Source organism: Tigriopus californicus, chromosome 1 (assembly GCF_007210705.1).
Source record: "Tigriopus californicus strain San Diego chromosome 1, Tcal_SD_v2.1, whole genome shotgun sequence".
NCBI classification, from domain to species: Eukaryota; Metazoa; Arthropoda; class Copepoda; order Harpacticoida; family Harpacticidae; genus Tigriopus; species Tigriopus californicus.
Window position 1 is genome coordinate 8,147,894 of NC_081440.1, and position 11,772 is coordinate 8,159,665.

General features: G+C 38.3%; 1 protein-coding gene across 1 annotated transcript; it reads right to left on the reverse strand.

Annotated features, from left to right (window-relative positions):
* Nucleotides 1–6,528: 6,528 nt before the first annotated feature.
* On the reverse strand, nt 6,529–11,393 carry LOC131878189 (troponin C, isotype gamma-like). Its single transcript, XM_059224106.1, has 5 exons — nt 11,235–11,393; nt 10,901–11,075; nt 10,715–10,834; nt 10,511–10,642; nt 6,529–6,705 (listed from the first exon to the last, which is right to left on the reverse strand). Exons 1-5 carry the CDS (start codon nt 11,262–11,264, stop codon nt 6,680–6,682), a joined length of 483 nt encoding a protein of 160 aa, XP_059080089.1. The 5' UTR covers nt 11,265–11,393; the 3' UTR covers nt 6,529–6,679.
* Between the last annotated feature and the right edge of the window lie 379 nt (nt 11,394–11,772).

Genomic DNA, 11,772 nt, shown 5'->3' on the forward strand with positions numbered 1-11,772 from the left:
AACTCACCCGTGAATTAAGCAAGTATCCGATTTGCGATTTGGCCCGTAATCTTGGAATGGGATGAGCCCGCTTGAAACAAGCCTTAAAACAACACTGAGTTCGCTCTCTCTCTAGACCTGGGTTCCATCCGAGAAGACAATGGAAAGGATTACCATCCGGGACGGAGAAGCAGCCCTACGTACAAATTAGTACAAATTAGTACAAACGTACATTGATTGATTGATCGATGGATTGAACGATGAGTGCTTGATATTTACCTTGATCCAGTGTGACCATTTCCCTCAACATGCTCAAAAATGAAGCTTTCTGTGCCGGGAAGTCAAAATGCACACACTTTGGCCTATCCTTTTCCGGATGAATCTGCTAGTTCTATAATGCTTTTGGTTTGACCTACGTTTAAATGTTCATATTTACTTTGGGGCCTTTTGAGATTTCACAAAATCAACTTTGGTCGCAAAAACAATCTTCGTCGCAAAGATGCCGAGTGCTTTGTAGCTGTGGGCTCTAGGTTAGGTCAATGCTTCAACTTTTGTTATGTTCTTTTATTGACAGAAAAAATAACAGGGCACTCAAGTTTGGCCTGCATGATGTTCAGGCCATAGATTATATAGTTTTCCCCTTGAGAATCTCACTATCTGACATTTTTTGCGTCCAAAATTGTCCGATTCTAGGGTTAGCTTGGGTTGATCCGTCTAGTCACATCTCTTCCTATGCTTATGATTCAAAAATTAGCTTTCTCTTTTTAAGAGACCTTTCAAATCATACAAAAGTAAAAGTAACAAAAAGTAACACATCCAAAGAGGAATCAACAGGGAGCAGGGATCAACATACGTATATTGTGCACTTGTGGAATACCAAAGATTTTCCGTTATTTTTTTCCATTATATTGTCCTAAAAAAGCTGAAGGTAAGTTTGGTAATAGTGACGTTTTGAAAGTCAGTCACCAAAAGACATTTCCCATACATTTTCGATGGAAATGATGATTGAAAAAGTGATGGCGTACCATTAATAATTTATTATACAACTTTCTGTTTAATTTGCTTCACCCATTTGTGCTCGAATGAGTTCCGCAAAAAAATGGGTTTGCAAAAGGTCGAACAATTTCAAAGATGTTTCACTAGGAACATTTCAGGAATGAGAGAGCTCTCGTATTGGGAGAGGGTAGAAAGGTATCTGATACTGTACGTCTTCAAAAGTATCCATGAGCTTTGTCCCAACCCAGGATTTAGGGTCAATTCTAGTGACCGTAGAGGCTTGATGTGCGTATTGAGAGCACCTTCAAGCCCTCGAGAATCCAGGCTAGTTTGAGCAATGAAATCCAACTATCTTCTCTCTCGGGCTCCTACATTGTTTAATTTGCTTCCTTCTAATATTCATAGGGTTTATTTAGGCCTTATTGATCCGGTAGCATCTTTCACGTCAGACTTGGACAATTTTTTAGATAGCATTCCAGATCAACCTTACATTCAAGGACTATCTCGGTCTGCCAATTCAAATTCGTTGGTAGACCAAATATCATATAAAGATTGAAAGGTAAAACATAAACGAATTATATAACCTTTCATTTTAGTAGTACTGGGGATTAGATTCCCTGAAGCGGTTAGAAAAGCTCGTAAAAAACCTAACCGAAAAAAGAAAATATTAGGAATGTTCATCCAAATGCAAAGAATGTCATTCCTGTGACAATTTTTAAGATAAATTTTCGTCAAAGAGTAACAATTAAGGACCATTAACCAGACAATTTAATATGCATGTGCATTGTTCTCGTATTCCAAAAATAGAGGGAGTTAATTCCCACACATGTGTATCTGAGCTACTTAATTTAATAAAAATCTGTAAAAATAAGAATGACGGTGAATTCGGAGTAAAGGTATGCCTTTCATTCAAAAGAGGTAAGCTGAAAAAGTGGTTGAATTGTAATTGAATGTAATTAATCTGGGACCTATGTAAACTCATTGTTTTGGAACAGAAATTAAGGTTCAAAACTTAACCGCTTTGGTATGCTGACCTCCCTGTCGTACTCAATAGAAAAGTGTAAAGTTTTTGGATTTCACCCTAGTGCGCCCTGTGCATCTACCATGAACTAAGTATCACCATGCTTCTCACTGATGACAAGATGTTATTGTTTATTTCTTTTCGTGTTTATTGCAATTTTGTGACTTGACATGGTATGACATCTTTAGCAAATGAATGGGGGACTTCAATGGCTTAAGATAATTGTCGAATGATGTCATAAAATGGCAAACAATTTTTTCAATGAATCTTTGGAAGCACTGGATGTGCTAAAATCATGGCAGTCCTTGCTGCAATTGCGGCAGCCTGGCTAGCCCCCACAACTGAAATCCGAGCTGTTGTCTTTTCATTCTATTTCATCTATAGTCCTTTTCATTCTCCTCTCCCTCCTCTACTCGCGGACAAACATTCCGAGAAAAACTAGAATACTAGAGACTTAAGTAAGAGAATGAACGGACTCTCGAGATTAAAGCACAAAAATAACGAGGATGCCCCTTGCGGAGGTTGAGAGCGTAAAGTGCGTCCTCTAGAGCCTGGCTTCAAAGAGGACGCTCTATCTTGGTCCTGGAAAATCATTGAAATGGGGTCTTCTCTTGAAAAACTGAAGACACCAATATGTTCCAATTGGAATTATGGAAAAGTTTTTGCTTTACAAGAATGCATTTATTGGTTGTTTGGCGGAATTATTATTTGAATGTATCTTAAAGCCTTCTGCCAAACAAGCCTTGCTTCCCCATTTACCAAGCCAGCAGGTCCCATCTGCTATTGAAGAGAGGAAAAAGAAAGAGAGTTTCACTCAAACATTTTTTATTGAGTGCATGTTCGTTTTAGCTAAAAATTGCTCCCTCTTGGTGTCATTATTTTGCTCATTTCCTGGCGCTCTTATTTAGGAGAAGAAACGGGTACAATGTACTTAATTCGCACAAATTTTAGTCATCCCAAAATTTGGAGATGCAGCATGAAATTAAGCAAAAAGGGAGCCTGAACCTCAAAATTATCAGACAATCTCTAGAGAGTGTGGCTTTTCAAAGTGGAGGGAACCAAAGCAAATCAAAATGTAAAAACAGCTCTTTGAACTTTATTTTTCAAAATAATTAGACTTGAAAGGGGATAATTGAAATCACAGATCATACAACGACTAGATGTCGCATTGGCCCGACCTCAGTGCAGAGGAAAATGGATTTTAAGTCAACAACTCTGTACACCCAAAAAGAGAAGGGTGACTGTCTGATCAGCACCAACGACCTACAATCGCTGGTTCTTCAACGAACGCCATCAGTGGCAAACTCACTCAGAATCCGGCCACGCTGGCCGATGAAAAAGCATGAGTCACTGTACACCAAAATTTATGTACCAGCTGATGAAGGCAAGTGTTCGTATTTTTCCTCGCGCTATGCGAGGTCTAGTCATTATATGGTCTGTGGTTGAAATCCAATAGAGGTTTTTTTCTTATACAAGACATGAAAAAGTTTGCAAATATTAGAACCTTGAAGAGAACCAATGAAATGCGTGGCACCAAGAAAATGGCCCTATCACAGACAAGCTCTTATTTGTTGACGTTGCCACTCTCTTCCTTTAGTCTCTAGCTTTAAGATGCCTGATTTTAGGACGATATTTTTCGCTAAACAAATTATTGTTGATCTTACTAACACCAAAAATACACCACCAACCCTTCTGAGAGACTTTTCAAATCCTATTAGGATAATAATTATAAACACTCTTGAAGCAAACCAGTCACTTTTCAGCATTATCTTTTTCAATTAAATTGTGCTTAAAATGCTAATGATAAGTTCAGAATAAGTGATTTTTTTTTTAACTAGTCATTATAAACTTATAAAACTGATTTTCCCATACTATTTTGTTGGAAACGATAATTACTAAGGTGTTGACGCGTTATCAATCATACAGAATACCACCCCCAGTAAAATGATTACTTATATGTCATAGTAGGATACAATCACAGGATCAGGTGTTTTTTTGCTTTTTGTACCCCTTTACGTCCAAGCGCCATTTTTTTGTATGTAGGGATGCGTCAAACGTAAAAATGAGTCCACTTTTTCAACCAACAATTGATCTTCTGTGTCAAAACGATCTTAAAGTCTTATCTTTTTAATCATTTCTAGCACTATTTTTTTTTCATATAACAACTCCATTAATTTCAACACTATTGCAATTGACCCATGTCACAGCAAAAAACTCAACACACGTACCACTACGTAAGTCAAAAGGGGGCGCTCAGGTGCAAAGGGGTAAATAACCTCAGTGAGCATGTCCTATTGTCTGGAATTTTACTGATTGATACTTTGAAACGCCCCTGAGAAGAGTTGATGACTTATTTATAGTGTCACAGTACTTGGGCAATACATTGTTCATAAAAAAAATTTTCTTAACAATGTCTGGCATCTTAGAGTGTATTCTCTTGTTTCTACATTTGTTTGTCCGCACCTAGACGAAGCAGAGGGCGCTTCCTCCGCTCAATGAAAAGGACCATTCAGGGCGCTAATCTGCACCCCCCTTTTTCAGGCTCCATCATTGTTTACGGTACTTCGCTACCTTCAAACATTCGTAGAGAGTATGAACTAGGAGACGTTTACTTTACGCGGATCCTACAACTTGAATGGGTTCTTGTAACTAAAAAATGCATAAAGCGCAAAATTGGTTTTATTAGAAATTGTTCTTACATCAGGATCCTTTTCCCATAATGAGCTCTCCCAAGAACACAGTCCAGAAGTTTGGTGCCGGATATCTATGGCCACGGTAAAGCAATGTTCACATATACAGCCCAGTCAAGGTCAGGATTGAGCTTTGCATGATAGCCAGTGGTTCAAGATGAGTGGTAGGAAAAAGCTCCAAAAATTTGTCGGAGGGCAAAAAAATTACAAAATGGCAAATTCAGTTAAAATCTCACCGTCTTTAATTGAATTCATCATGAAGGTGGCTTATAAAGCTTCATGTATATTGTTGAATCTTGCTTTTGGACCATTTTCTTAATTTCTTTGAGTCAAACCACCTAAATTTCAAGCGGTAATTCCCTGTCCTTAATTTTCAACACTGACAAAAAGGTGCATTATTGTGATTTCAAGTACCATTGACAATTGTAGAAAAGAATGAAAAATTATGAGTTTTTTTATATTTATTTTTACTTGGTGGTGAGACTTGATCTATTGAATTGGGTATTTCTAGTGCGATTGGTAAAAGCCTAAGACTTTTCGGGAAAAAGCATGAACTCCTGCCACGTCATTTCCGATAAAAATCACGCATGATCGTACATGATATGGAAGCACTGGTGGCAGCAAGCGGTGACATTTGTGAACGTGAATTGAAGAAGAGTGTTTCAAAAGCACACTTCGAAAAAAAAATGCTTTGGCGAATCGCAGTAAGTATCACCTAAAACTGCTTGTCTTTTTCTGTACGTGGAAAATGTGTCGCACAAATTTCTGCGCTCTCAACAAATTGACGTTGTGCTCCACAGTTGCTTTAGGAAGGAATCGAAGATGGCCCATTTTTCGCACAAGTGATTTATTGGATAACTGATTGCTGAAGGTATGCAAGAATAACGCAAAGTCAAATGGGAAAAGAGCACAAGAAATGTTCAGACTTTTTCAAGCTTCCCTCTCAGTTACGTGTGACTTAAGCCATTGAAAGTGGAAAATTGACAAATTTGGTATAACTTTCTCTCTTTCAAGCCAAAGGTTGATTTTCTGCCAACAAACTAAAAGCACTTCAAATATCACGAAATTTTAAGCAACGAAAATCAATCTTATTAAGAGCCAAGCCCAAATTATAACCCTGCCCCTCCTTCCTCGCACCCAACATCGGACCGTAAGATCCACCAAATCACCAAGGCTAAATTTTATCAAATGCCCATGCATATGTTTCGCCATTAGCCAATGTTTTCAAAGAGTGCTGCAATTGCCTTAAAAGCTTGAAAATTCCTTCAGTTGCTACAAGAGCAAAGCACTTTGTGTCTAAAACGAAGGATTAGTAAGGGCCATCACTACTTTTACATCATTTTGAGGTGAAATGGGAATTTACAACCTTTTTCAAAAAATAAATAAAGACTTACTGCAATTTTGCTCCTTACCAAAAAATTTCATTATAACTGCCCTGATAATCAATTTCACTCACTTTGAAATTTAATTGACAAAGGTCTGGCGTATTAATTTCAAGGTGTTTGGTTCCACTGGACCTTCCTTTTTCTAGTTCATTTATTCTAGAGGGCTAGCCCTCTAGTTTATTCCATCCACAGCAATGACCCATTCAAATGACCCGGTTTGGCAAGTCTGCTCTTCAAAAGATATTGCGCTAAATTTGAATAGCATTTAGAAATGGACGGCAATCGTCAGTTAAATGGTTGATTCAAAGTTTAGCTTATTTCTTTACAAGGGGTTGATATGGAATGCAATTCTCATCTTGCCATAACAATACTAAACGCGTCAAAATCCCAGGCCTCTTTTTATATTGGTTACACATTGACAAAATCATTCGATTGATAGTGCTAATGCCAACTCTCATTCACCATCAGCACAATCGCATTTATTTCAAATATTTCGGAATGGAATGATCAAAATAGTTTTCAATGTATTTATAAATGGCATGGAAGTTCTTTGTAGCAGACAAATCAATATTCACCGATATGCCGTCGTCTCCACTGGAATAGCTCGTTCATCCCGCCATCATATCCATAAATTCTGAAAGATAAAACGGCAAAACAATTTTCATGTTCTTTTCAAAGTATTACATCATTTCATCTGATTCCATTCTATAAACATATAAATACGCGTAAGAGGCATCACTCACTACCTATCAATACGTTCGGATAAAATGTGCCACTTTAACTGCATCCAGTGTTCGTTCAAGCCCGAGACACTCTCAAAGCTGCTACCAACACTAGGAAAAGGATGGCTTCCTATTTTGCACGTCAGAGGGTGCTTTCTCTGCATTGTGAACCAATCTGTAACAACTGCAGAGTCACTATTTTGTCCTTTTCATTGAGCGGAGGAAGTGCCCTCTGTTTCTTCTAGGTGCGGACAAAAAAACGTAAAAACTAGAGAGCACGCTCAAAGATGGCAGACTTTATCAAGAGATTATTTAATGAACTATTTATTGCCCAAGTACTATGACACTATTAATAAGGCATCAACTCTTCTCAGAGGTGTTTCCAATTCTCTATGGGTAAGATTCACAACAATTATGGCGTGTAAATAACCATTGTACGGGAGGTTGTAGACTGTTTGATTGATAATGCTTCAACACTTAAGCAATCAATTTATTCCAAAAAAATAGTACCAAGAAAAGCACGGATTAAAATGCTTTTGGTGACTAACTTTAATGACATCACTTTTTCTCAAGTTGTCATTAGCTCTTTTTTAGCACAATTTAATGGAAAAAGATTTTCAACGCCATAAAAACACCACCTACCCGTGTGAGAGACCTTTCAAATTCAACAAGGGTAAAATTACAAACATTTTTGAAATCCAGAGAGCTACCTACATATTATGTTTTTGTAGCATACTAGCAACTTTCATCATCAAGTTGTTCAGAGAAAAATATCTAGCTAAAGTCAGACATCTTAGGGCGCATTCTTGTGTTTCTACGTTTCCAAGAGGAAGGAGAGGAGAATGAAAAGGACTATGGGTCCGATCAATTCATATCAGATTTTAATGAAAAAAATTGTCTTTTTTAACAAGATTTGTCCTTATCTCATATAAAATAGTGTTCCGTGTAATGCAATGATCGACCGTTTGTTCCGATCATGCCATTACATTTTTTGGGACTTCCTTAACGCTAATGGGAATGGAATTCCTAAAAGTTCAAGACAGAAAAAGTATTCATTTTTTTAACTTTACATTGATATAATTTGCGATTAATTGGCAGATCTAGCTAACCCTTTAATAAAAGGTCGATGAAAAATTTAGTCAAAAACTTGTCCAAGCATGACTTAAATCCTAGTATAGGATCAACATCTAAATTCCCCTTATGCATATTTGAGGGCAGCAAATTGAACAATGAGGGAACCGGAGAAAGAAGAGAGGAGGACTTCATTGTTTTAACTAGCCTGGATTCTCGAGGAATTGAAGATGCTCTCAACATGCACATTAAGCCTCTACGGTCACTACAATTGACCCTAAATCCTGGTTTGGGACAAAGCTCATGGATGCTTTCGAAGATCTATAGTATCAAATACATTTCGTGCCTTCTCTGAACATTGTAAAGTCCCAACTTTTCTAACCAATAGCTGAGCTCTCTCATTCCTGTGATTTTCCTAGTGAAACATCTTTGGACTTGTTCCACCTTTTGCATACCTGCTGAACTCATTGGAGCCCAAATGGGTGAAGAATATTCAACATGTGACTGAACAATCGATTTGTACAGAGTTAGCATCGTGATGCTTTTCTCTGGACTTAAACGTACGATATATCCAACCACACATTTGAAACCTTCAACTGGATGAGCTCATCGAACTTTCCATTACTTTGGAGGACTACGTGTACACTTAAATCCTTCATTGACGAGCCCTGATCAATAATTTTACCTGCATTATCTACGAGCGGAATAATATGAATGTTTCATTTAGCAATTTTTCCCATTTTGTTTGGGCTCCCTGGTAGGGTTAACATTGGATGTAAGTGCTCCAAATTAGCCAGTATGATTTGTTTACTTTTAAGTTTGGCGAGCTCACAAAAACAAGTCGATCAAAAAGATGATCATTTTCATTATCATCACAGAATAGAAATGAGGAATCAGCCTCTTCTCCTGAAAAAGACACTGTCTACTTAAATTAGGATAATTAGGAGTGTCTCAAGTCTTGAAGAGGGATTGCAAGATCATCCAAAAAATGTATTCATAATTGAACTTGGATCAAACTACTTCTATTCGGGAAAACTCACCAATTTAACCAAGTAATTGCCATAGGAGCGTCTAGATTGAACGAACATCACGAACTTTCGTCTTGTGCATACGATTTGGAATGGGTAGTTTTATTGTTATCTTTTGTTCACTAGATGATTGACAATATGTGGTGTAGCACAGGTTATCTGGCGTTGGACGGGCATTCCTGTTGTGGGTAATTCATCGATACCTTTCTCTGCTGGCTTAAAAACTGTTATTTGTTACTAAATGAACGGCTTTCTAAGATAAAGATACAATATATCAAAACAAATTTCGAAAAGAAAAGTCTATTTCCCATGTGAGATGATCACAACTCTCTGCGTTAATTCACAATAAATTAAATGTAAGCAAAAGAACTTCGACACGAATATCTAAGAACAAATCACAAAAAGAGCATAAAAGGAAGTTTTGCATGAATTGTTTTGTTTAGTTTTTCGGACTGTCTTACCGCTACTGGAAATGGAATCCCCAGCATTTCAAGACTGAAAAAGGTATGTATCTCACTGAATTTTATATTCATATATTAGCTGATCCACCAACGAATTAGAATTGGTAGTAGCCTTTGAGTATTGTGTTGATCAGGAATTTTGATCAAAAGATTATGGAGCTCTAACTTGCATGATGCTCTTTGCTACCGGATCAACATCTACGTACATACTCCCTGGGAATATTTGAAGGGAGCAAAGTTTAGCTTACATATATTTTAATTTTTATATTTATCTTGTACATTTTTGTTTGAAAGGAAGGGTATTTTGAAACCTAGATTTGTTGCGTCAGCGCAGCAATCGATGTTTGCACAATACTCTATGAACAAAACATTAAGTGGTAAGAGATAACTTGTTGCATAACCGGTTCACTAAATTTACAGAGGATGGTAAATGTTACTGCCTTTCAAAAGTGACCTGATAAATTACATAGCAGATATTAAAGGAAGCGGGTCTTCAAAATCAACGAATGAATTGTAAAGGGTCCTTCATTTTTGACCTAGAGAGTTGCTCTCATAAAACTAGAGTTAACATTTGAAATGGCTTGCTTACTAGAGAGTGAAATTGATATCTTTTCAGGTACAAAACATTTCTTTGCATATAACCTGAATTACTTTACATCACCCTAAAAACAAATAATCATTGGGTTGCACTTTGATACATGCACACATGCATTCTGTGGTGATGTGGATATGAAAAAAAAGGTTTTGCCCGTCTGGCCAACAAAGAATGATCTTGGGAAAGTAAATGCACTTGAAAATAGCTTGATGGTATAACTACGCATAACTATGGCGAGTTTTTAAACGGTTGTACCTCTGAGCTAAGGCTTTGACGTTACCCAGAATGAACATCCGCTCACCACTTTCGCCAGTGCATTTTCATATCGGTTAACATCCAAGCATTTAACTAAGTGCTTGGTAAGACCTCGAAAAACAGGCCTTTGAACAATCCCAAACTAAGCATAGCTAAGCTACGATGAAAGAAACGTCGAATCTCAGTTTTTTTTTTGATCCGATATCGTGACTGAGGCTCCAAAATGGGTTTCCGAGGCCCTGTATTAGTTGCGGTAGCTGCGCACGTGACAATCAACTAGGACGATTTAGGATAAAATGCTATTTACCGTCAAAGTCCAAAGTCCCCGAGCCGTCCTCGTCCACCTCCTCAATAATACCATCCAGATCAGCAGCAGTGAGCTTGTTGTCTAATTCTTTGAGGATTTCTTTCAAAGTGTCGGTTGAGATGTAGCCATTGCCTGGAGAAAAACAAAACCCAATTTTATTTGGTAGGACTCGTTCGGGAAGGTCATTGCCTTCGCTATATTTACCTTCTTTGTCGTAAATTCGGAAGGCTTCTTTCAATTCTTTTTTCAGGGCTTCCTCGTCCTCTTCAATTAGAAATCGTGCCGCCAATTGGCAAAACTCGCCGAATTCAAGCAAACCGGAGCCTTGAATAACAAACGCCAAATGTTATGACATTCCACTGATCAATCACATCAGGACAGATTGCTCACCATCTTCATCTATCTCCTCAATGATTTCTCTTAAAGCAGTGGGCTTGACTTTGAGGCCCATGAGGGAAAGAATGTTGCCTACGTTCTCCGCTGGAATGGCTCCATCCTCATCGGCAAAACCATCAAAGCACCGTTTCAGCACCAGGACTTGCTCGTTGTCCAAGCCCATGTCTTCCTTTGAAGGGGATTAGAAAAATACATTTTGATTTTCATAAATCAAAGGCCAGATTCAGTTCGAATTCACTGGGATGGGTGAGAGGCCTGCATCAAATCTCAGTAAAGCCTAAAAAAGTGGGACGATTTCCGTACTTGTCGCCTAATACCGCTTACTTACCATTTCTTCCTTGGAGAGTAAGTCCGCCATTTTGCTTTGGAAATCCGGGATCAATTCTCCTTGTGGAACGGTGCTGGATTTGTTTCTGCCTCGAAAACATGGGCATGAATGTCCATGGATTGGCGCAATACTGTGCTCAAAGTTAAATGTCAAACTTGGGCAAACTACTACAAATCTGAAAGTCCTCCCTTGCTTCGCTCATTCTTTCGTTCCCTTCGCTTGACGGCCATCATGGCCTGGATCGCAGCATCGGTAGAAGCTAGTTGATCCTCGGCATTGGCGTTTCGAAAAGTCACCTACGTTGGCATATTCTTCCAGCTTCTGCTCAAGGTACTGGGTAAGTTCGTGCGCGAATCCTTCAGTCCGTCAGTAAGCTCACTAGCTCACTATTCAATCAACGAGAAGAACAGAAGGGTATCTTTACCCATTTACTATCGGAGACAAGAGACTCGGAAGATGCATGGGGCTCAGTGGAACACGCACACATGTGGCACGAAACAGCAGGACGAAACAGCTAGCAAATCGGGATTGGCCACTC

What these genes read in the sequence shown, in the direction of transcription:
- LOC131878189 (XM_059224106.1), bottom strand. Translation starts at nt 11,264, where the DNA reads ATGGCGGACTTACTCTCCAAGGAAGAAATG. An exon ending in TACTCTCCAAGGAAGAAATG is followed by an intron (nt 11,076 to 11,234) that starts GTAAGTAAGCGG and finishes TCCCCTTCAAAG; the next exon opens with GAAGACATGGGCTTGGACAA. An exon ending in CCGAATTTACGACAAAGAAG is followed by an intron (nt 10,643 to 10,714) that starts GTAAATATAGCG and finishes GTTTTTCTCCAG; the next exon opens with GCAATGGCTACATCTCAACC.